Source organism: Myotis nattereri (assembly GCF_964212035.1).
Source record: "Myotis nattereri genome assembly, chromosome: 2".
Classification (NCBI taxonomy): Eukaryota; Metazoa; Chordata; class Mammalia; order Chiroptera; family Vespertilionidae; genus Myotis; species Myotis nattereri.
The window spans coordinates 46905761-46929182 of NC_138076.1; the positions used below are offsets into that span (position 1 = coordinate 46905761).

The window sequence follows — 23422 nt, forward strand, 5'->3', positions numbered from 1 at the left end:
ACTATATTGTAAAAAAGAGTGAAAAAGAGCCTAAGAAATCCTCTGTTCTGGTAGCTCTCTGTCCTAACTGCACTTTATCATCACCAAGGAAACATGTAAGCTGTATGCACAGATTTCTCCCTCAGACATTCAGATTAATTGTTCCAGGTTAGGATCCAGGCACCTGAGTTTTTCTGGATTTTCCTACCTACAGGATCCTAATGTACAGCCAGGGTTGAGAACCAGTGATTTAATCCAACCCTGTTATATTATAACTAGAGGTCCGGTGAACAAAAATTTGTGCACTAGGGGGGGAAGGGGGGTCCCTCAGCCCGACCTGTGCCCTCTCGCTGTCTGGGACCCCTCAGGAGATAACGACCTGCTGGCTTAGGCCTGCTCCCGGGTGGCAGAGGGCAGGCCCAATCCCTAGGTGCAGCCCCTGGTCGGGCTCAGAGCAGGGCCATTTGGGGAGTTGGGGCGCCACCCCCTGTCATGCACAGAGCAGGGCAGATTGGGAGGTTGAGATGCCACCCTCAGTCACGCTCAGGGTAGGGCCAATTGTGGGGTTGGGGCACCGCCCCCTGTCACACTCAAGGCAGGGTCGATGGGGAGGTTGCGGCGCCACCCCCTGTCACGCACAGAGCAGGGCCAATCAGGGGGGTTGGGGCTCCGTACCCTGTCATGCACAGAGCAGGGCCGATCAGGGGGTTGAGGAGCTCCCCCCTATCAGGCACAGAGCAGGGCTGATCAGGGGGTTGGGGCGCCTTCCCCTGTCACGAACAGAGCAGGGTGGATAGGGAGGTTGTGGCCCCGCCCCCTGTCACACACAGAGCCGCAGGGCGATCAGGGGGTTTGGGCGCTGCACCCTCTCATGCTGATCCCGGTGCCGGGAGGCCTCTCAGCTCCGCTGATCCCGGTGCTGGGAGGCATATTACCCTTTTACTATATAGGATAGAGGCCTGGTGCACGTGTGGGGGCTGGCTGGTTTGCCCTGAAGGGTGTCCTGGATCAGGGTGGGGGTCCCCACTGGGGTGGCTGGCCAGCCTGGGTGAGGGGATGATGGCTGTTTGCAGCTGGTTACACACCCTTCATGGTGGGGGTCCCCACTGGGGTGCCTGGCCAGTCTGGGTGAGGGGCTGAGGGCTGTTTTCAGGCTGGGACTGAAGCTCCCAACTGCTCCTTTGTTTCTTTTTTTTTTTTTTATTCTGGGCCAGCTTTAGCTCTGGCTCCAGCTCTGAGGCCTCCGCTGCTGAAAGAAGGTATCTGCTGAAAGAAGGTATCTGGTTTGTTCGCGTTCTATAATCGAAACTCTGTATCAACTCCAGCTCTGAGATCCCGGGCTTGCTGAAAGCAGGTTTCTGGAGTTTTGTTTAGCTTCTATATTTGTTACAATGTTTAAACTGAAGGCTCAGAGGTTGGCAGCGCAGGCGGGGAACGTTGGAGTCCTCTGTCACTGAAGCAAGCAAGCCTCATGTTAGTTTCAAGCTGCCTGGCTGCCGGCCACCATCTTGCCTGGCAGTTAATTTGCAGATCTCGCTGATTAGCCAATGGGAAGGGTAGCGGTCGTATGCCAATTACCATGTTTCTCTTTTATTAGATAGGACTAGAGACCTAGTGCATGAAATTCATGCACTGGGGGGCAGGGGGTCCTCAGCCCGGCTTGCACCCTCTCACATCCCAGGACCCCTCGGGGATGTCCCTGGGGATCAGTCCTAAGCCGGCAGGCAGACATCCATCTCACAGTCTGGGATTCCTCTCGCAGTCCGGGACCCCTTGCTCCTTACTGTCCGCCTGCTCACTGCTCCTTAGTGCTGCCGCAGAGGTAGGAGAGGCTCCCACCACCGCCACTGCGCTTGCCAGCTGTGAGCCTGGTTTCTGGCTGAGAGGCACTCCCCCTGTGGGAGTGCACTGACCACCAGGGGGCAGCTCCTGCATTGAGTGTCTGCCCCCTGATGGTCAGTGTGCATCACAGTGACTGGTTGTTCCACCATTTAGTCAATTTGCATATTAGGGTTTTATTATATAGGATTAAGGAAAATGAAAATCAGAGAAATGAAAAGACCTGTGAAAAGTAACTAAGTTAGTCAGGCCTTTAGTCTGACAAAAGAACTAAGTTACTTTTAATAATTAATTAATTCATTCGCTTAAAATGCCAAAACTTAGCAATGTCAGGCTGATACTGGATGTCTGAAAAACTAAACTTGAATGTTTACATAGAAAAATATTTTCATCCCTCTTTAAATGTTTACAGAAATTATCACACTTTCAACAGAGCACACAATTGGCTGCAGCACAATTGCTCATTCCTAGTGGACTAGGAAGCAGGTAGGTGACTTCTTCCTATCAGAATTGGCACTTAGGAAGTAATATGTTCAGACAGGATTTCTCTGTGTATCTGTACAGTCTGCATGGTCTGGTAGGAGAGCAGGGAGTGGGGTACATGCTGACCACTGGCTAATGAACACCTTTGTACACTATGCTATCACAGCAAAGAGGGAAAAGGCTGCAGCACAATTGCTCATTCAGAGCTTACAGCCTTGTTTGCCCTGAGCTCACTAAAGGCAAGAGGGAAACATGGACCAGCATAGTTATTGCTTCATTGCTCCCCGTGCCCTTGAGGCCAGCAGTGCCAGAATGGTCTTCTGATCTGTCACGTGGCCAAAAAAAAAAAGTAAGAAAACACAACTCACCCCAAAGTCGTCCTGTCTTTGTTCAGTTGACATAGGAACGCCTAGTTACAATAGTAAAATGGAGCAACAATTCTGATTGGCTGCTCCTTTAGAATTGTCTTTAATCATTTTTTTTCAAATAATAAAAATACCTTTTCCGAGTAGTAAAATAATTAAAAAGCACATGAAGAACAAGTTAATATATGCCTTTTATAGTTTTTACCTCTCTCCCTCCTGAGGAAACCAACATTAACAGCCTGGTCTGTTTTCTTCAGCTTCCTCTATGTGTATAACAGTAAGTAACCCAAAACACACAGAGAGATATATAAGAGACAAAGAGATAGTTTGGTTTTGCAAAACTAGGACCAAGCTATACGCATACATGACATTGGCTTTGCTCACTTGATAATACATCATGGACCCATTTTATGTTAATAAATCTCAGTCTTGCCCTAGCTGAGCAGCTAAGTGAATTAGAGCATTTTCCCTATAGGCCAAAGTTCGGAGTTCAATCCTCAGTCAGGGCACATACAAGAATTAACTAATAAATGCACAAATTAGTAGAACAACAAATTGATGTTTCTCCCTCTCTCTAAAATCAACTAAAAAAAATCTGTCTTACTTATTTCTATGTAGTTGTACAATGTTCCATAAACTAGATATAGCAACACTAGCATAATCTATTAAAGTATTCCGTTAAGCTCATTTATACTGTAATTTACATGGCTGGCGCTTCTCATAGGTATGGTTTGAAGAGTGGCAACCACATGTCCCAAATTGTGCTGATCTTCTAGAGGCTGTTTTCACTTAGGCATATGGCTCTGATCTGCAGTGGACCTGGCACTGCATTTCATTAGATGCTGCTGGAAACAGAGCTATGTTCAAAAGGCATACCGCTCAATCTTATGTCTTCATCTAAAGGGAATTTGTTTCAATTTTAAAACATTTATAAGCTGTCACATATTGCACTTCCCTCTCTTTTTTGCACACGATATAAAATAAACTATTTCTAATTTTTGGCCAAATCTAATTAACTGGAAAAATGTTGGAGAAGAATCTTATTTTTAAAAGGTGCATTTCTCTGTGGATTGTTGCAGACCACACATTTCTTTACTTAATGACATGTATTGATTTTTTTTTTTTACCCCTAAAGTCAGTCTACACATAACACAGAACCCAAATTAAAAGCAGTGCCTCGCACACTGTTTGAAAATATCTGTAGAACAAAGGTCAAACGTGCAGTTCGCTAGTTAATGGCCTGAGGCAAAGTCAAGGTTAATGTGGCGCTAATGAGCAGGCTCACCCCTGCAGGGATGTCTGACCACAGTTGTCAAACAGTAGACTTTCAAAATGTCATTCTCTTGCTCAGCAGAGGAAATGTATAATTACATGTTCCTAGATAAGTTCTATTTTCGTTTGCTATACTGAATCCATATTTAATCATTTTTCTTCTCAACGAAGTCATTCTATTAGACAAAATATTTTTATAAATTTTTATAACTAGAAAAATTATAGATTTCTATTCTATAGCAGTAATAGTTTTCATTGTACACATTTGAAAATACTTCCATGTCTATAGTTAGATCAGCTATAGGGAGAAACGAAATCTAGGTTCTTGGCCACTTTCTAGAGAGATTTTGTGATGTATGGAGAATGGGAGGAGAGGGTGTAATTACTAAGAAGCCATGCAATATACAGCACCAGGCACCTTCCTCACAAACATGAATGTGTTTCGCGCACATGGCATTCCGATTTGATTAAAAAGAAAAATGCAATTTTTTTTCTAAAGGAGTAACTCAGAGAGTCTGCTCTCTGAACCCCACCTGAACTCACTGCTCATTATGGAAGCTGTGACCTGAGGATCCACACCGTTCTCTAAGAGAAGGATTTTATTTCCTGACTAAATGATTCCAGGTTTTTTGCTCCTCATAGGAAGTCTCCTTGTTCATGTGGCACGGTTTCCCCTCATTAGAAGATTGACTGTGCTTTCTCAACAAAGCTGAAGGAGCTAAGATGGGTGGTAGGTTAGGGAGCATCAGGGAAAGGAATGGGAAGGGGAAATGGAAATATGCTAATGTCCTTAGCTAATGTATTAGCTACCCTCTGCAAAGGATTCTTTTCTGACAGGTGATGCATGGTTAGCTCTCTCTGGTGGTGGTTTTATACTAACCCTGAGCTGGACGTCCCAAGCTCTCTGTACAATTAGTATAGACACCTCTATTTCTCACTTTTCAATAAACCTCTATTATCATTTAATGTCCCAATAAAAAGGTCCCTTTCTGAAAGCATCTTCCTCTAAAAAGAATGATTTAAACCTGATGTCAAAACTGGGTTTTTAAAACCAGTTCTCATCTCGTTTACCCATGTTGTAAAAATGTACCTTAAAATGCATAGACTCTGTTCTCCATTAGAAAGGACTTTAAACAAAGGCCTTACTCATTTATAAAACCAAACACTGAACCAAGTGTCTAATATTTAAAGAAATCAGATACTATTAGGGAAATTGAGCATCGATTCTAAGAGAGATGTGATATAATTTCTCCTACCTCATAATTTTGTTTTTTAATAAAATTATGCAATTTTTTGTTCAATTTACTAATTTCAAAAAGTATAATATTAATTTTTCTATAGAAAATATTTTTGAGCACATGATTGGTTCAAGATTAACAAAGATGTTTAGCCAAATAGAGTATTTACAAATCTAAGGATTCTAATATAGGTCATTCACACAAAAAGTCACTTTGAGTCCTTATATTTTGAGATTCAGCATTTTAGGTCAAATCTTGATAGTTATTACTTTTTTTGCTAATAATTGATAAATATTCTGTGGTTGCTAACATTTTGACTATAAATTCCATTACTTGGAGGACAAGAGAACACACTTTGAAGAGTGTTTTCTTCTCTCAGCACTAGCAGAGCATTAATAAAATACCTTTCCTTTAATACCATGCCAATAGAAGGGCTTCTTCCTCATTCCTTCCTTTTTTTCTTGTTTCCATTTGTGATTCCAATCAGCTATTCCTATTTACCTCCATACATGAACTTACTTATCTGATTGATGGACAATATATGCCTGGTACAATAGCTCCCGCTCACATTTCCAGTTACTATACATCTCTCAGTGCTAATTCTTCCGCTCCTGGACTCTAGGTCAGGATATCTATAATTAATAGAGTTTGAAAAAAAATGAGGCAATTTAGTCTGCAGTTTTATTCCTGTTATTCAAGTAAGTCTCATTTTGGGGGGAAATGAGACTCACATGTGATCCAGTTATTACTGTAGTTCCCTATTTCTGATGGGTGGCAGAACATATCACTAAGGTTGAGAACTATCCGACTTAATGGTCATTATTTGTATGGCTGAGAGAAAAAATATATATTTTTTACATTTTTCTGCAGTGAGAAACTTGAAATTTCTTTCTTGTCACATTAACTTTAATTTGACAGCCTCAACATTACAGATGTTGCAAATTAACTTGAGGACCAATGCATTATAGGCCATTGATATAACTTGAAGAATTTAGAATAAATGCCATGCTCCCTGAAATAAGCCTATCCTCATTTAAGCAAGCTAACTGTGTGAGTTCTAATTACAGCCACTGACAGCCACATACATTGTGCTTAGAATGTTCAGTAATTGTTACCATCAAAACTAAAAGTGGGTATCTGTTCGATACCACACATGTGCATGCAGCCACATCTAAGACTAATCATGATTTCAACTTCTAGTTCACATCAAATAGTTGAGGCCATCTCTTCTTTCAGCACAAGGAGTGTGTAATGTTACTTTAATATTCTATGGATTGGGTTTAGTTTCAGATGTTTCATAAAATGGTAATTAATTTTTCCATGAATATCTAGAAAGTAAGAGGAAACTCAGTTTGTAAAAACTTTATTTTTAATATTGGTTTTAAGAAAACTCAGTTTGTAAAATCTTTATTTTTTAATATTGGTCAAATTACTTTTCAATGCACAAAATTTTGCATGCTTTTGTTTATGAACTTTTCCTGGGAAGTTTTTTATCAAATTCTCAGTGGGATACGTGACCCGCAAAGTTAGGCACCACTAACCTAAACTTTTGCCATATGTGTGCTCAGCCTTCTGGCATTCCTTCTTCCTGTGTGCCTGGTTTTTGACCCGCGGAGGTCCTGCTCTTCATTATTCATGTAAATTTTGATGCTGGCCTGCTCTGACCAGGCCTCTCACCCCCTAACCAAAGCCTGGCCTTGTCCTGCCCTGCCCTCGGTGCCCTCACTACCACCACTCACTAAGCACTGGTTTCAATTAAACAGAAATGGGAACATGACCTTTATTTTAGTAAATTAAACTTACAGATAATAAATAATAATGGCACCTCAAAGAAGCATTAACTTCCTTTTAGGAAATAAGTTGGAAATTGCTTTCTCCAATCCTATAAATGGTATTACATTTTTCTCAAAGAGATAACTTTTCCCTGACCTTTGGACTTTTTCATTCACTGAGGATGTACATTCACAATTCATCGCTAAGCCCAGTATATCAATACTGGTTTTCCATGTAAACAAACATAGACACCCAAGGACATGCAACAGGAGTATTGTGTTAAATAAGGCTTAACTATGTAGCTATACATTCTTGCATTTTAAGCTAAACTAATCAAATTTAATATGAGCCTAGTCTATCTATCTTAGCAATAATCCTAAATAATATTGTATTTTTCATTCAGCTTATGTTTAAAATTTTTTCTGCTTCACTAGTTATTTTTAACCACTTCACTGTGTTCTTTTGTGATATACAGGGGACCAATTTATGTGCTTTCATAGACTGTCACATCCTGAACTGAACTATGTCCTGTCTCATTCCTAGCCTTATACCACACTCTTTCAAGTGTCCTCTTTAGTTCCCCACTCTCAGTAAATGAAAGTGTCCATGTTCTATGCCATTAAAATTCTATGTGGTTAAAATACTCAAATCAAGATTTAATAAACACATTAAAATAATATGAAGCTGCCTGATGAAACAATATTCCTAATGAAGTCCCCAAATGAAATTAATTAAAACAACAACACATAAAACAACTTAAATTATATTTTGCTTCAAACATTAAAAACCCAACATTTCTAAAAATTCTCCTTTTCCCACCTCCACATCAAAATCCTCTCTGATATTAAACAAATATCTTACTTTTACTACGTACCTAAGACAGTCTCTGTTACCTCAATACACACCTGTGCATGCAGCCAATCCCCTTAATTGGTGCGTTCTTAAATGAGAAGCTTGGCTAATTGGAAGGCTTGCTGGAGAACAGATGGGGCACTGGTGTTGAGACTCTCTGTCTTAATTTATTGTCCTGGGGTTTTCCTAATTACCCACTTAATTGGCACAACCACGCCACTTTGAAATAATAATGTACAGCTAATTATCACCGATTTAAGCTTGCTAATGGCTTATTCTTACCAGCTAACCTCAAGAAATCAAGCAGAGAGAGGAACTGCCACAGGGAAATCACTGTGCCTGGGCTGGTTTAGACAGCTATATGACTGCTGTCCTCTATAATGGCGCTGATTTGGTTCCTGCCCCAAAAGGCTAAACAGTGATGCTTTGCTGGATGTGTAAAGGAGAGAAAGCTTTTCCTTGCCTTTCTCAACTTTTGGAGATCTTTGTAACTGGTGTGTATCAACTCAAAGCTTTCAATTAGCTAATTATATGTATGTTGCATACATTTTTTAAAAATAGTGTAGAAGAATGACTACAATCACATCTCCAAAATATAATCAAGACAATTCAATGCTTTGGTTTGGCCCCCCTCCTTCCAAGCTAAAAGATCTACTCCACGAGCAAGTTTAGCACAACTCTTAGATCCAGGAACAGACTTGATTAAGGGAAATTTTCTTCTTCAAACATTAGAAATAAAGCAAGGAAAATGCAGTGCACTAAACAGAAGGGCTCTCTATAAAATGAATGTAGAAGGAGGGGAGGAGAGGATATACAAACAAAATGTGGGGGGTTCTTTGTAATTTTTTAGAAGCTTGGGAAGTATAGAGAAATATCTATCATTAGGATAAGATAGCATACTTCTGCTTTAGTTTACAATTATTTTGCACTTACTGCCCTGCCCTCAGTGCAGGTACTTTTTCAAAGATCTCCAGGTCAGGTTCCCTAGAAGCAGTGCCTGAGATGGGAGGGAATTTGGATGCAGTCAATTTCATGAAGGGTCTGCTCTTAAGAGAAAGGTCATGAGGGAGGCCAAGGAGAGGGGCAGGAAGACATGAGGCAGGGATGTGGTCTCAGCTTCAGGCAGACTCCACCGGGAGCGCTGAAGCATGAAACCATCACGTCTTTGGTCCCGTCACCTACAGTAAGAAACAAGCCTTTCTTCCCATGCCAGCCATGTGAGATGCTTCCAAGGGGTGAGGCAGGTGGGAGTTTGGCCCCTCCCCCAGGATGAGATGGTGCTGCAGCCAGTCTCTAGGATGATCCCCAACAATCTTTCCTTCCATGCCCTTGTGTAGTCCCCAGCCACACTGAGCAGACGGGCCTGTGTGACCTACAGAATACTGCGGAGATGACAGTGGGAGACTTCTGAAGCTAGATTATGAAAGGCGCTGTAGATTCAGCCTTGCTCTCTCTTGGATTGCCTGTCCCGCGGGAAACAAGCCTCAACACTGAGAGGAAACTCAAGCAGTCCTATGAAGAGGTCACTGTGACAAGAAAGCAAGGCCTCCTGCCAACAGCCGTGTGAGTGAGCCGTCCTGGGAAATGATAATCCGTCCCCCTGAGGCCTTCAGAGGGCTCTATCCTGGCTGACAACCTGACAGCCATCTCCCTAGGGACCCGAGTCAAAATCCTATAGCTAAGCAGCCCCACACTCCTGACCCCCAGAAAATGCATAATAAATGCTTATTGTCACTTTTAAGCCACTCGTTTGGGAATGATTTGTTAGGCAGCAGTTGGTAACAGATCAGATGGCTCCTGCCTGTTGAGGACAGTTCCCCAGAGCAGAGGGCAGCTGTGAGTGATCAGCAGCCAGGAGGCAGATAGAAGGACCAGGTGAAGGGAGTCGAGCAGGCCCCCCCCACAGCATCTACTACCTTAGTTACCTCTCATGTTAAGTGTTTCCACTAAACCTCCCCTGCTATTTACAGAGTGTCATGTCATGAACTTCATTGTGGCCTGGACATCTGTTCTTTTAAATATGGTGTGACTGGCAACAACTTAGAAGTCTAGATCTATTAAAAATATTCTTTAAAAGATGACAATATGTTCAGACAAAAAAAGCTGTGAGAATTCATCACCAGTAATAAGTAATAAAAGTTATACTAAAGCTAAAATAAAATGATTCATGATGGATACATGGAACTAGGAAAAGAGCACCAAAAAGAATTGAAATATGTGAAGAATTGTACATAAATAGGGACTACTAGTATTTAAAAAGAACAACAACGTCTTCAGGCTTGTTAAAATGTTGGATGAAGTAAGATCTGTTGACAAAACAGTACAAAAGATAGGAAGAGAGTAATAGAGTGAAACTATTTTAAGATTCTTACATTGTTTAATCAAGTGGCAAGAGTTCTAATTTAAAATATATGGTAAAACTAAAAATGCATATTGTGATCTCTATGATAGCCATTAAAAAGTAATAAACACTCCTTGGCTGGTGTGTTCAATGGTTAGAGTACTGGCCTGCTCACTGAATGGTCCCAGGTTAGAATCCTAGTCAAGGGCATATACCTGGATTTTGGATTTGATCCGGCCCCAATTCGGGCACATGTGGGAGGCAACCAATCGATGTTCTCTCACATTAATGTTTCTTTATCAAACACCCTCTCCCTCCCTCCCTTCTACACTCTCTAGAAATCAACAAATATTCTTGGGTGATATTAATGCAACAACAAAAGGGAAAAAAAGATCATAAAGCTCTGAGGATAAAAAGAATAATAAATACCGAAATACCTGTTAAACTCAAAAGAAGGCAAGAGGGGATAAATAATTAAGCTCCATTCAGGCGTGGCAGTAAAAAATCTGTAAAAGTTGCCCAGCCTGTGTGGCTCAGTGCTTGAGCACTGACCTATGAACCAGGAGGTTACAGCACATGCAAGGTCAGGGCACATGCCCAGGTTATAGGCTCAGTCCCCATTAGGGGGTGTTTCAGGATTCTCTCTCATCACTGCTATTTCTATCTCTTTCTCCCTCTCCCTGCCTCTCTGAAATCAATAAAAGATATATTTTAAAGAAGTGTAAAAAATGAAATACTTAAGTGGGCTCATTTGTAGTATCTATGGTTGTTCATTTTGTGGGGCATGGGACTGTTCTGTGATAGGTCTATCCTGATTTGTAGGCAATGGCTAATGATGGCCCTCTGGTCAAGGGCATAGAAATAATGAATTTGAAAGATTGGTGACAAAGTGGTCTACCTGATGGCCAGAGAAGATAGTAATAAAATTTTCCACACATTTGAGCCCCACATTATTACTGAGACATTTTACCGCATTGGCTTAGTTTTGCTAGTGAATAAACCATGTTAAGTGTTGGGCTTTGTTTTGGTTTTCCAGTAATTTGATTATTTTGGTAGTGAAACAGGCATGACCTTTAAGCTGGGTTTTATTATTAAAAACACCCCATCCAAAGCATACTAATTCATCAAACATGAGACATAGTTGCTGATCACCATAGATGTTTAGAGAGAAAAAGAACAGGTATTTTGCATGTAAAATGTTAATTCTTTTTTGTTCACAAGAAATAACCCAGCAATAACCCAGATCTTATCCAAAACTTATAGCCCATCTGAGGAGAGACTGGGACAATTTAGGAGCACCCTCCAAAAGGAAAGAAACAAATTTCTCATTACAGAGAGTAAGCTATGTAAAATATTGAATGATCCCTAAGGTATTATTAGAAATAATTATTTGAATTAATAAATGAATATAAAACTGTGAATTTCAGTTAATACAAAACATGCACTGAGAATCTAGTATTTGCCAGGGCATACACTGGTCAACTGAACATAAAATTAAATAATAGTTTCCTCCAGTTTTAAGAGTTTTTCAGTAACTGCCCATTATGTAGCAAAGGGATACTAATGAAGATTGATTTAACATGTGAAATAATCTACACTAATAAAAGAGAAACATGCAAATTGGTGTCACTCTGCTATGCCCACCAGCCAATCAGGATGAGTATGCAAATTAACCCAACATAGATGGTGGTTAATTTGCATATGCAGGCATGGAGCTAAGTCTGAAGAAGACTGAAGACGACTGAAGACTGAAGAGGCTTGGCTTCTCCACTGCGACCCGAACGGAGAAGCCAAGCCTCGCCTCTGTGGCCCGACCAAAGGCCTGGTTCCTGAGGAAAACTGGTGCTGGCCGCCAGGGGAAGGAAGGTCTATTGCATGAATCTTCGTGCAACGGGCCTCTAGGGATGGGTATAATGGTAGAAGCGTGAGTTAGGAGAGCAAGCCACTCAATGTTGGATCATTTTGAATAGACAGATAGCCATTTTCAGTATTCCAGGTAAAAGGTATAAAAATGTCTTTATAACAATCTCTTTCTTAGCAGAGTCTTAACCCCTAGTTAAGACTCACATATATACTCTTTTGGTCTTATATTGACCTATACAGTAGCCAGTAGCTACATAGAATATTGACCAACACTAATTAAAATGAAATAAATTAAAACTTCAATCCTCATCACACTAGCTACATTTACATTTTTTTTATATTTTATTGTGATAAGAATACTTACCAGGAGATATACCCTGTTAACAAGGTTACTAGTGTACATAACAATATTGTTGACCATAAGGAGGGGGAAATGGGGAGTCGCTAATCAATGTGTGTAAAGTGTCAGTTCAGCAAGAGGAGTAAGCCATAGAGATCTGCTGAGCAACGCTTTAAGGGCATGGTGAGCATATGTGCCCAGGGCCTGCCATATTTATTATAGAAAATGCCCCTTTCACAGAAAGTTTTATTGACCTCAAAAGTTGCAGCTATGTTCCTCATTAATGGAATAAGAAGGAACCATTGGATTTTAAAGGTTTCCTCAAGAGTGTATTTTGTTCTACTTAATTGAGTACATTCTATTCTGTTGTAAAATTAATGGCTTACTTTCTTTTCTCTTTCTGGTTGTAAAACAAATGTCTTACTTTCTTCTGTTGGCAAGCGTCTCTTCACCATTTCTTGTAGAGATCTTCATTCTAAGCTTCTCTTTACTCCCATCGAAAGAACAACGGGGGCTTTCGGTGGGTGTCCTGGTCGGATGACCACAGATCTTATTTACCTTTCAATAGAAAAATATATAGAAAAGACAGTTAGGAACTGTGCTCCTGCCTTTCTGAGAATGGCACGGTCAGAGCACAAAACAATGACATGTGCTTACTTACCCCTCAATGTTAATTTTCAAGACGTATACTATTTTTCAATTTTTCACTGGGGGAATCAAACTATATGGCAACTGTGACAAATGGATGCTATACACATTTACATAGTTTGTATGTATACATGTGCAAAATACATAAATATCAATGAGCATGCAAAATCAGTCAGAGAACTATATTAATAAACTTGTCTGCTGGTATAAATAAGGTTACTTAACCAAAGTGGATATTATTTATGGTTTATATTCATATGTATGACTAATCACATACTTGTACTGATTTTTAAAATGAAAAAAAAAATGCTATTGAATATGTGGTCCATTTCTAAATTAGTTCTAAGGGTAGTTTTCTTCATAAGGTCATTTCTTAGAAATGGCAACGAATATGCTTATATGAAGATCTCATTTTGTAATAGCTCTATATCTTATTCCTCAGTTAGGTTTGATTTTAAGGTTGTTATAATCCTCTTTTAAAAAACCATTAATCCAATTGGAAAATTCATTGTTTTGTACATACTTATTTAGCAAAGATCTTTTGTATAATTTACAAATTATTATTGAAAAATTAAGTCAATAATTGGAGGCATTACAATTTAAAGCATCAAAAAGACTCATTGATACTTTACTCAATTAAAGAGGCAGAGTAGTATAATTAGAAATATACAAAAGCATTGCCTTGGAATCAGGAGACTTTGGTTAGTATCCTCACTTTTTTTCCTTCAGTGCTGAGATCTTAAAAACAGGGGCAGAACTTCTTTGAACTTCATACCATATAGGTAAAATTAAACTTTTAGAGTAAATTATCCCAAAGTTCCTTAAAGTTCTAAATTTCTTTGATTTCCCATGCAATGAGCATTAAAATCTTATGCACTAAGTCATTTATTTAACCCATATTTATTTTGTTTCTAGTATTTGCAAAGAATATGTATGAGGTATTATCTATAATAATAAACGTGCAATATGCTAATTAGACCAGACAGCCGAACGACCTTCTGGATGTCCTTCCGGACATCCTTCCAGATGACCTTCTGGATGAAGCCGGGGCTGCGAGGGCCAACGCAAGCCACCATGGCTGCAAGGGCTGAGGCAAGCCACTGCAGCTTCGAGAGCCAAGCCCCTTGCATGAATTTCATGCATCAGGCCTCTAGTCTATATATATAAAAGCCTAAGCGACCAAATGACCGTTCAACTGGTCACTATGACGTGCACTGACCACCAGGGGGCAGATGCTCAACACAGGAGCTGCCCCCTGGTGGTCAGTGCACTGCTACAACCAACCTCCCATGGCCAGCCAACCTCCCACAGTCCTTCCCCACGGCTGGCCGGCCCTGATCGGCCCTGATCAGCCCTGATCAGCCCCTATCACTGGCCAAGCTGAGGGACTCCACCCGTGCACGAATTCGGGCCTCTAGTAAAAGATAAAAGATCAGAAACTAGCTTATTTCCCTTAGCATAATGCTCTCCAGTTTCATCCACGCTGTTGCAAATGGTAAGAATTCCTTCTTTCTTACAGCAACATAGTGTTCCATTGTGTTGATGTACCACAGTTTTCTAATCCATTCATTTGCTGATGGGCACTTAGGCTGTTTCCAGATCTTAGCTATGGTAGGAGGATTGGGGGTGGGTGGGTAAGAGATCAACCGAAGGACTTGTATGCATGCATATAAGCATAACCAATGGACACAAGACACTGGGAGGCTAGGGGAAGGTCAAGGGGAGAAAATAAAAAGGAGACATATATAATACTCTTTGTAATACTTTAAGCAATAAAACAATTTTAAAAAAAAGAAAAAAAAGATCAGAAACTAAAATTTCCCCCTAAAAGAGCTGACAATTCAGATGGAAAGAAAAAAAAAAATTCCTCCCAAATATCAAAATGCCAGTTGTGTGTATCAAAAAAGTGGGGCACACAAGGTGTTATGACATCTGGAGAAAGGTGGGATCATTTCTAGTTCAGGGTGATGGTGAAGAAAAACGTCAGGAAAGACTGCCGTGGGGAAGACCGCTCCATCGGGATGAGACGTGGAGCAGCCACTTGGCCTCAGTACGTTGAGGTTTATTTCAGTTCAACCAAATTATAAATGTATAAATGTCCATTGCGCCTCTGCTCTGTTAGGTACCAGAGAGACATACACTACGCATGCATGAAGTGTCGCTGGGATACACAGTTAAGAGGAAAGCCAGACATGTCATATACTAGTAGTACTTGCGATACAACATGACAAGAGCCATCAAGAAATACACAGAAGTAACACTGCAACACTTAAAAACAGACGGATTAACTCTCTTTGGGGTGCTCAGGAAAGAGCTTCAGGAGGTCATGTCTAAACAGCAGCTAAAAGATGAAATAAAAAATAGGATATGGAAAGGGAGTGTGAAGAAAAATGTAGTCACAAATTTGAGGCAATAGCACACACTCACACACACAGAACTTAGGGGAGAAATCGAGCATAATACTGTGAGAAGGGGTAAGAGGCTCAGTCTCAGCCCACACTGAAAAAAAAAATGAATTGGGAATTTCTCAGATGAACAAAGCAGGAAAAAATTCCAAGAGAGAGTGAAAAAGCAAAGAGAGGTGTACAACCTAATATGTTCACATAGAACAAAAAGTACATAATGAAAGATAGTGGTACAAGAATTATGACATTAAAATGCCGTGATAAGTATGATGATGGTCGTTAGCTAGACTTATTGTGGTGATCATTCTGCAATACATACAAATATCGAATCATTATGGTGTACACCTGAAACTAATATAATGTTAAATGTCAATTATATCTCAATATTTGAAAAAGCCATGACTTGGATACCATGCAAAAAAGAAAGAAGAAAGAAAGAAAGAAAGAAAGAAAGAAAGAAAGAAAGAAAGAAAGAAAGAAAGAAAGAGAGAGAAAGAAAGAAAGAAGAGAGAAAGAGAGAGAGAGAGAGAGAGAGAGAGAGAGAGAGAGAGAGAGGAAGGAAGGAAGGAAGGAAGAAAGAAAGAAGAGGGAGGGAGGGAGGGGAAGAAAAAAAGAAAGAAAGAAAGAAAGAAAGAAAGAAAGAAAGAAAGAAAGAAAGAAAGAAAGAAAGAAAGGAAGGAAGGAAGGAAGGAAGGAAGGAAGGAAGGAAGGAAGGAAGGAAGGAAGAAGGAAGGAAGGAAGGAAGGAAGGAAGGAAGGAAGGAAGGAAGGAAGGAAGGAAATTTGCTTTGGCAAATGAAGAACAAACAAAAGTTCCCAAGCAGGAAAGTGGTAGCTTAAGATTTCCACAAGAGAGAGATCTTTACAACAGGAGTATGCAGGGAGGGAGTTCAACAGCATGGATGGACCTGGAGAGCATTATGCTAAGTGAAATAAGCTGGTAAGAGAACGATAAATATCACATGCCTCACTCATTTGTGGAATATAATGAACAACATAAACTGATGAACAAAAATAGAGCCAGAGTCATAGAACCATGGAACAGACTGTCAGCCGTGGGCAAACTATGGCCCGTGGGCCGGATCCGGCCCGTTTGAAATGAATAAAACTATTGAAATACAAGACCATACCCTTTTATGTAATGATGTTTACTTTGAATTTATATTAGTTCACACAAACACTCCATCCATGCTTTTGTTCCGGCCCTCCGGTCCAGTTTAAGAACCCATTGTGGCCCTAGAGTCAAAAAGTTTGCCCACCCCTGGTCCAACCTAAGACGGAAGGTGGAAGGGTAGGGGGAGTGGAAGGGGCAGTTGTAAGAGATCAACCAAAGGACTTGTATGCATGCATATGAGCATAACCAATGGACAGAGACAGCAGGGGGGTGAGGGCATGTGCTGGGGGGTCGGAATGGCTGGGGAGAGATCAATGGCGGGGAAAGGAGACTCATGAAATACTTTACCTGCGGTTCTCAACCTGTGGGTTGCGACCCCTTTGGCGGTCAAAGGACCCTTTCACAGGGGTCGCCTAAGACCATCCTGCATATCAGATAATTACATTATGATTCATAACAGTAGCAACATTACAGTTATGAAGAAGCAACGAAAATAATTTTATGGTTGGGTCACAACATGAGGAACTGTATTTAAAGGGCCAGAAAGTTGAGAACTACTGCTTTAAACAATAAAGAATTTAAATAAAAATAAAATAAAATCTTATATAGTATTTGAATGAAGAAAACTTTTGGAGAAAAAAAGAAGAGGTTCCTGCAAGAAACACTGGAGAACTGCTGAGCCCAAGGGCAGTGACAGAATAGATGAAAAGGAAGAAGCAGATATAAGTGCACAGGAGGAAGAGGTAGTGGCATGGAGATTGACTAGATATATCATGTTGTCAGAACAACGAATAATGATGAAAAATCCTGAGAGGTGAGTGCAAGAAAACATAAGGCTGACAGAGAAAATAAATAAAAATTCGGTTTGTCTGGAAAGAAGGGGGCATGAAGGATAATAGCAAAAGAAAATTCTGTTTGCATGGTAGGTTGAAGTAAGATCTTCAAGCTAAGAAGTTTTATTTATTAGACAAAAGCCTCTGCCAGATGTTGGATGGAAAAGTAAAATACTAGAGCTGATATTTAGCAAGTGAATACGACAGCACTTTATAAGCAGAACTAGAGAGAGAGATACCTATTACAGGCAGGTAGATTAACACACCCCTAAAGTAGTCCTATGAAAAGAAAATTTTATTCTGAACTATAGTAGTGACACTGCCTGTGAAGAGATACTGTGTGGCTCAGCTGGTAGAGCATCATCCTGAGCACCGAAACATCATCAATTCAATTCCACTCAAGGGCACATGCCCAGGTTACGGGCTTGATCCCCAGTAGGTGGTGTGCAGTGAAATGAACTATTAAGCTGTAAGAAGACATAAAGAACACTTAAATACTTATTACTAAGTAAAACAAACTAAGATGAAAAACCTACATTTTGTATGATACCAACTATATGACATTCTGAACAAGGCAAAATCATGGAGATAGTAAAAAGATCAGTTGTTGCCAGGGGTGGGGATGGGGGGGAAAATGAATAGGCAGAGCACAGACGATCTGTAGTGTATAGCAGTGAAACTATTCTGTAGGATACTATAATGGTGGATACATGTCTTTATACATTTGTCCAAACCCATAGAATGTACCAAAATGAATTATGGATTGTGAGTGATAATGATGTGTCAATCAATGTAGGTTCATCAATCCTAAGAAATATATCACTCTGGTGGAGGATACTGATAATGGGGGAGGGCTATGAGTGTGGGGCGGTGGGGGCAAAGGCTAGATGGGAAATCCTTGTACTTTCAGCTTAATTTTAATGTGAACCTAAAACTGATCTAAAAAAATAAAGTCTATTTTGAAAAAAAAAACTCAACAGAGTTTAGCAAATTACTAAAAGTGAGAAGCTAGGGAAGTGTAAGGCCAAGGTGTTAAAAGGCTCAAAGTGAATTTCCAGTCATTGAAGCTGAAAAATAGTGAGAGTAGACTGTAAATATATTAGCAAGGTGCTAAAATAGTCATAAAAAGGAGGAAAGTATCTTCATTGTCAACAACTCCTAGTAACAAGAACCAAGGAAAGATGATATAATTTGACAGTGGAAATGTCAATAGTCAGATTATTTAGTGAAGCTACAGGATATTTAGAAATAAAAGAAGAGTAAAAGGAAAACACTGCAGTCATGGTCCAATGTGACTAGCCATGGGCTCTAGACAAGTTACAGAACTTCTTTGAATGCCAGCTTTCTCGTCCTTGAAACTTGAGAGAATAAAGCACTTTGCAGTTATGAGTTAAGGGAAATCCTATGCCACCCTATCCCTTCCATGCGGACCTATGACCATATCTGCTACTAAACATGTTTCCCTGGAAGGCAGATGGAGAGCTGAACATGCCTCATAAGATCTTTATTCCCTAAACATAGTGGTTGCTTAAAAATAAATTATATAAACTTATAATTAAATAAGTTTTATTTAAGAATAAAAGAAAAGATCTATATTTCCATTATCATCTTTTAACTTACTTATTTTTACAAATACAAAAGAAAATGTACAATCCATAGAGATATAAGTTATGTTTGATTATATCCAAAGGTACAAGCACATATAGCAGATTCCAATAAATACAAATAAATTGCAAAGCCCTTCTATTTGTTGACTCGCTATCAGGGAGCTCTACTTCACACTTGACTGAAAAGGAATGGAAAACCATCTGTTACTGGCATATTAGCCTTGCACCTTAGCTCCCCTGAGGTGAGCTGATGTGGGTGGCACATTTCAATAACTAGCACCTTCTTGCTATTGATAAAACCCTCACACTTAACTTTGACAGTTTTTCGTCTTTGACTTATACTGCAATTTCCTCCTTTTTCTCCTCCCTGGTCTCAACCGTTCTTCCCTGCAATCAGTCTGAAGTGTCTTGGAAAAAAAAAAATATTTTCCTCCCTAATGCTTATCTGCTCCAGCTATAAATTCCATCTCTGGCTTCCCACTGATCTCAAGTTGCCATCTCACCTTGAAATGACTCCTTCAGTTGCTCCAAATTCATATCATTTCTCCCACTCTGATCATATTTTGGTTCCAACAACTTCTTGTCACTTAGTATCCAAAAGTATAAACTTCTCTTAGAGCCTCTGTGTGTCTATTCACTCAGTCTTACTCAAATCTTCAAATATTGAAAGCTTTTAGCTAATAATCCCAAAAAGCTTTGTAAAGAACACTTTTTAGTTTATTTTCACTGGATTCCCATGATCACAACCTCCATTTATTTGGCAATGGTTTTTTAAAATGTTTATTAATAATAAAAATTGGGAAAAAATGTTGAGGCTATTACCAATTAAAAAGCAAGAAATGTGGAGGTATTATGAGTGTTTATTAAGCAATCCAGTTCAGAGAATAAGGCAAAGGTGGGCTCTACATCACCGTATATGCAGGTTGTTTTTCTACAGGCCATAGTTAGGAGGTTTGGTGTCTGTTAGACAGACATGAGCAGAGCAAGGATGATGGGCCAAGTATAGAAGCTCACTAGGGCAGAAAGCCCTGGATGCCTAACAACCGGCAAAACTAGGAAAAGAAGAACCTTATCCCCAGGGTAACCTACCCTCCCCTATCATATCACTGGTCATATGGTTTGGACCCCTGATCTTTCAGATCACTGGTCAGGAGGTTTAGACCCCCCTGACCATTCCCTCCCTAAAGATAGCACCTGGGCTTCAGTTGTATTTCAGTTCCAGGCCCATAAAAGCAGCAAAACCAGAGAAGTGACAGCGTGACTGCCTCAGGACCAGCTACAGCGACTAATGACCCCTGCTGGCACCAAGCAATCAGTGGAGACCAGGACCCTGAGAGAGCACACCTGGAAAGCTGATGCATATTCTCTTAAGACCCTCCTCTGAGACCTCCCCTAAGTTTTCCACCTGCAAGAGACAGATAAATATGCTCAGGACAAAGGACCCAGTGCATGTTCTCCCTCCAATGAGCATGCCCCTGCCATTCCCTTCCCCCTTTTCTTTCCCCACAGACACTGTATCCCCTAACCTGTAAGGGACCCCATGAGACTTGCAACCAGGGAAGCAATGGGTAGCAACAGCTCATCCTGGACTAACCTCCTGACCCTGTTTCCAAGGCCCCCTTTTCTCTGACTTCCCAGTGAGCCAAGGCAGCCCAGCCTGGGCTCTACTGTTGCTTCTTCTATGCCCTTCCTTGTTTCACTCTCCTAAGGATACTTTTGCTGCCACCATGGACCCAATACCCTTTGACTCAGTGCTGTGTAGCCCTTCACTTCAGATATCCCCACCCCCACTCCCTTTTCCTTAAATAAATTCAATTGTTCTTTATTCACCTTCTGAGATTGTTATTTAGCCTGATTGTGCACCACCGACTTTAATCTTCCAGTGTCAAAATGAGAGGTGATTAAAACAAATTACATAAGGAATGACTCTACACGTATGCTTGAGGAAAATACTACTACTACTAATGATAATGATGATAACAGATAAAAGTAAAGAACAGGGTAGTTTTTGGGGTTTGGTTTTGTTAGTCCTCACCTGAGGATATTTTTTCCATTGATTTTTAGAGTGAGTAGAAGGGAGGGGGAGAGAGACCCATCGATTGGCATGCGCCCAGACTAGCATCCCTAGTATCAAGCTTACAACTGAGGTACGGGTCCTTTACCAGAATCAAACGCAGGACCCTTCAGTCCAGGGGGTGCTTTGTCCACTGAGACAAACCAGCTATGGCAAGAACAGAGTAGTTTGTGTTCAAATGTTCTGTGTTCCATTATATTAAAAGCTACTTTAAAACTACCTGGAGGAAACATACCGTTGGCAGTGTTTCCAGTTATTAACAAGTGAGTTTGTTTACCTTCTCTTGCCCTTACTGTCTCATTCTCTATGATTCTCAAAAATACTTTGCAAAAGAGCTGGTTGGTGTTAGGCGTAAAATCTGTAACCACGAATCAGAATAAGACTAACTTTTCCAGACACACATAAAATCCATGATCTTTACTTTATTCTATTGAGAACTTTGGAAAGTAGGTTGGGACAAATGACAGGGTTAGGGGTGCTTAAGTGCCAGGTTCATGAAGTTTACACTTCATTTTGAAGAATATGTAATATATTTATTCATGATTAGCAAGCAAAGGAATGGCATGATCAGAGCCTTGTTTTAAGAAGACCAAGTAGACAAAGACATTTCCCATTGGTAAGACAAAAGAATATTAGAATAAACTCAAAAAGAACCCATGAAATCAGAGAAGAAGGGGAAGAGAGAGCTCTTTTTATGAGTAAATTGAATGGGATTTGGCTACTGGTTGATTCACTATAAGAGGCAAGAAAGAAAGAGCTAAAGCTGTTAGCAGTTTTGAATCTTGTAATCAATGTGTGTAAAGGCACAATAACTGATATGTAGAAGACAGAAGATGGAATAAATTTACTGTTTTGGTTTATCTGTTCCTTTTATCTCATTTAGAACTTTGATTTGGAGGGAAGCCTAAAAGGTAATTTTAAATGATGGGTTGGAGATAAAAAGAAAGTTAATAATTAGAATCACCTGCATGAAGCCAATAGATAAAGCCCTGAAATAGAGGAAATTATAAAATTTATATAGAATAAAAAAGATCAGAAAGAAAATCTTTCAGAGGCAGGGGAAAAAGAACTCAGATTAAAAAAAAAAATAAGAACAAAGAAGAGGAACTAAAAACAAGGAAGAAGAGAAGGGAGAGATAAAGGGAACAAAAGGAAAGAAAGAAGGAAGGAAGGATTTTAGACTAATAGAGCTGGAAGTTATAGAGAAGATATTTGAAAACCAAAGCAGGAAAATATCTTTGCTAAGACTACATCTAGTCAGTGGAAGAGTCTATTTACTTTTGTTTTTTGTTTTGATGGTGTGTTAACAGTAGCATTTATTTCTTGGCAATTCATTTGATTTGTTTATGAATACATATATTCGTCAGCATTAGGGAAGTGAATTACAACTAGACATCTGCTGTTATCAGCATAGCTCTGCTTAATTTTAAACAAACCCATTGGTGTGCGTCTTTTTTTTTCTTCTTTTAAAAATGACTTGCTGTATTGACCGAGAAAAGAATGTATGTATGTATGTATGTGCATCAGGGTGTTATTTTTATTTTTTTCATCTTTTTTTTAGTTATTGATTAAGGTATGACATATGTGTCCTTATCCCCCCCCCCCCCGTTGCCTCCTCCAACCCCCACTCATGCCCTCACCCCCCTGGTGTCTGTGTCCATTGGTTAGGCTTATATGCATGCATACAAGTCCTTTGGTTGATCTCTCCCCCTAGGCCCCACCCTTTTTGGTTTTGATTTTTAAATACATTTTTATTGCTTTGAGAGAGGAAGGGAGAGGGAGAGAGATAGAAACATCAATGATGAGAATCATTGATCAGCTGACTCCTGCACACCCCTTACTGGGGATCTTTGCCCACAACCCACGCATGTGCCCTTGACCTGAATCGAACACAGGAACCTTCAGCCCGCAGGCCAACACTCTATTCACTGAGCCAAAGCGGCTAGGGCAAGTCTTTTTACTTTTGAATCAGTGCTCTCTTTTTTAGGCCTATCAGTGGTCTTACTATTCATATGTTCATATTTATTATGAGGGATTCACATTATGTAATTCCTGGTTCCTAAGTGTTCTACATGAATAGAATAATTTGGGTTGAAAATGGTCTTGATATATAAATAGACAATAGAGTCCCATTTTCCCTGCAAATGTGGAAGCAGATGAGAGGAAATACAACAGTTACTACCTTGAAGATTCCAGAGGATTAATAGAGAGGGGAGAAAATAAAAATTAGAGATACTAGACAACTTGATTTCTAACCTGGTTTTAGGAGGAAAACCAGAATAACTGCACTATGAAAAGAACTCCAAGTTCTAATTTCATGAGGTAGCAGTGGAGGACTTTTCTCTCTTCTACAAAATCCAGATAACATTGTAAAAAAGAATACGTGGCAACTTCCTC

At 40.0% G+C, this 23422-nt stretch overlaps 1 protein-coding gene across 2 annotated transcripts in view; it reads right to left on the bottom strand.

Annotated features, from left to right (window-relative positions):
- GPC5 (glypican 5) overlaps positions 1–23422 on the bottom strand; it is a 1292689-nt gene that overhangs the window by 998036 nt on the left and 271231 nt on the right. For both annotated transcript variants that reach the window (XM_081082596.1, XM_081082595.1), the window contains exon 4: positions 12770–12903. In XM_081082596.1, coding sequence (XP_080938722.1) covers positions 12770–12903 — 134 coding nt within the window. The remainder of the gene's footprint in view (positions 1–12769; positions 12904–23422) is intronic.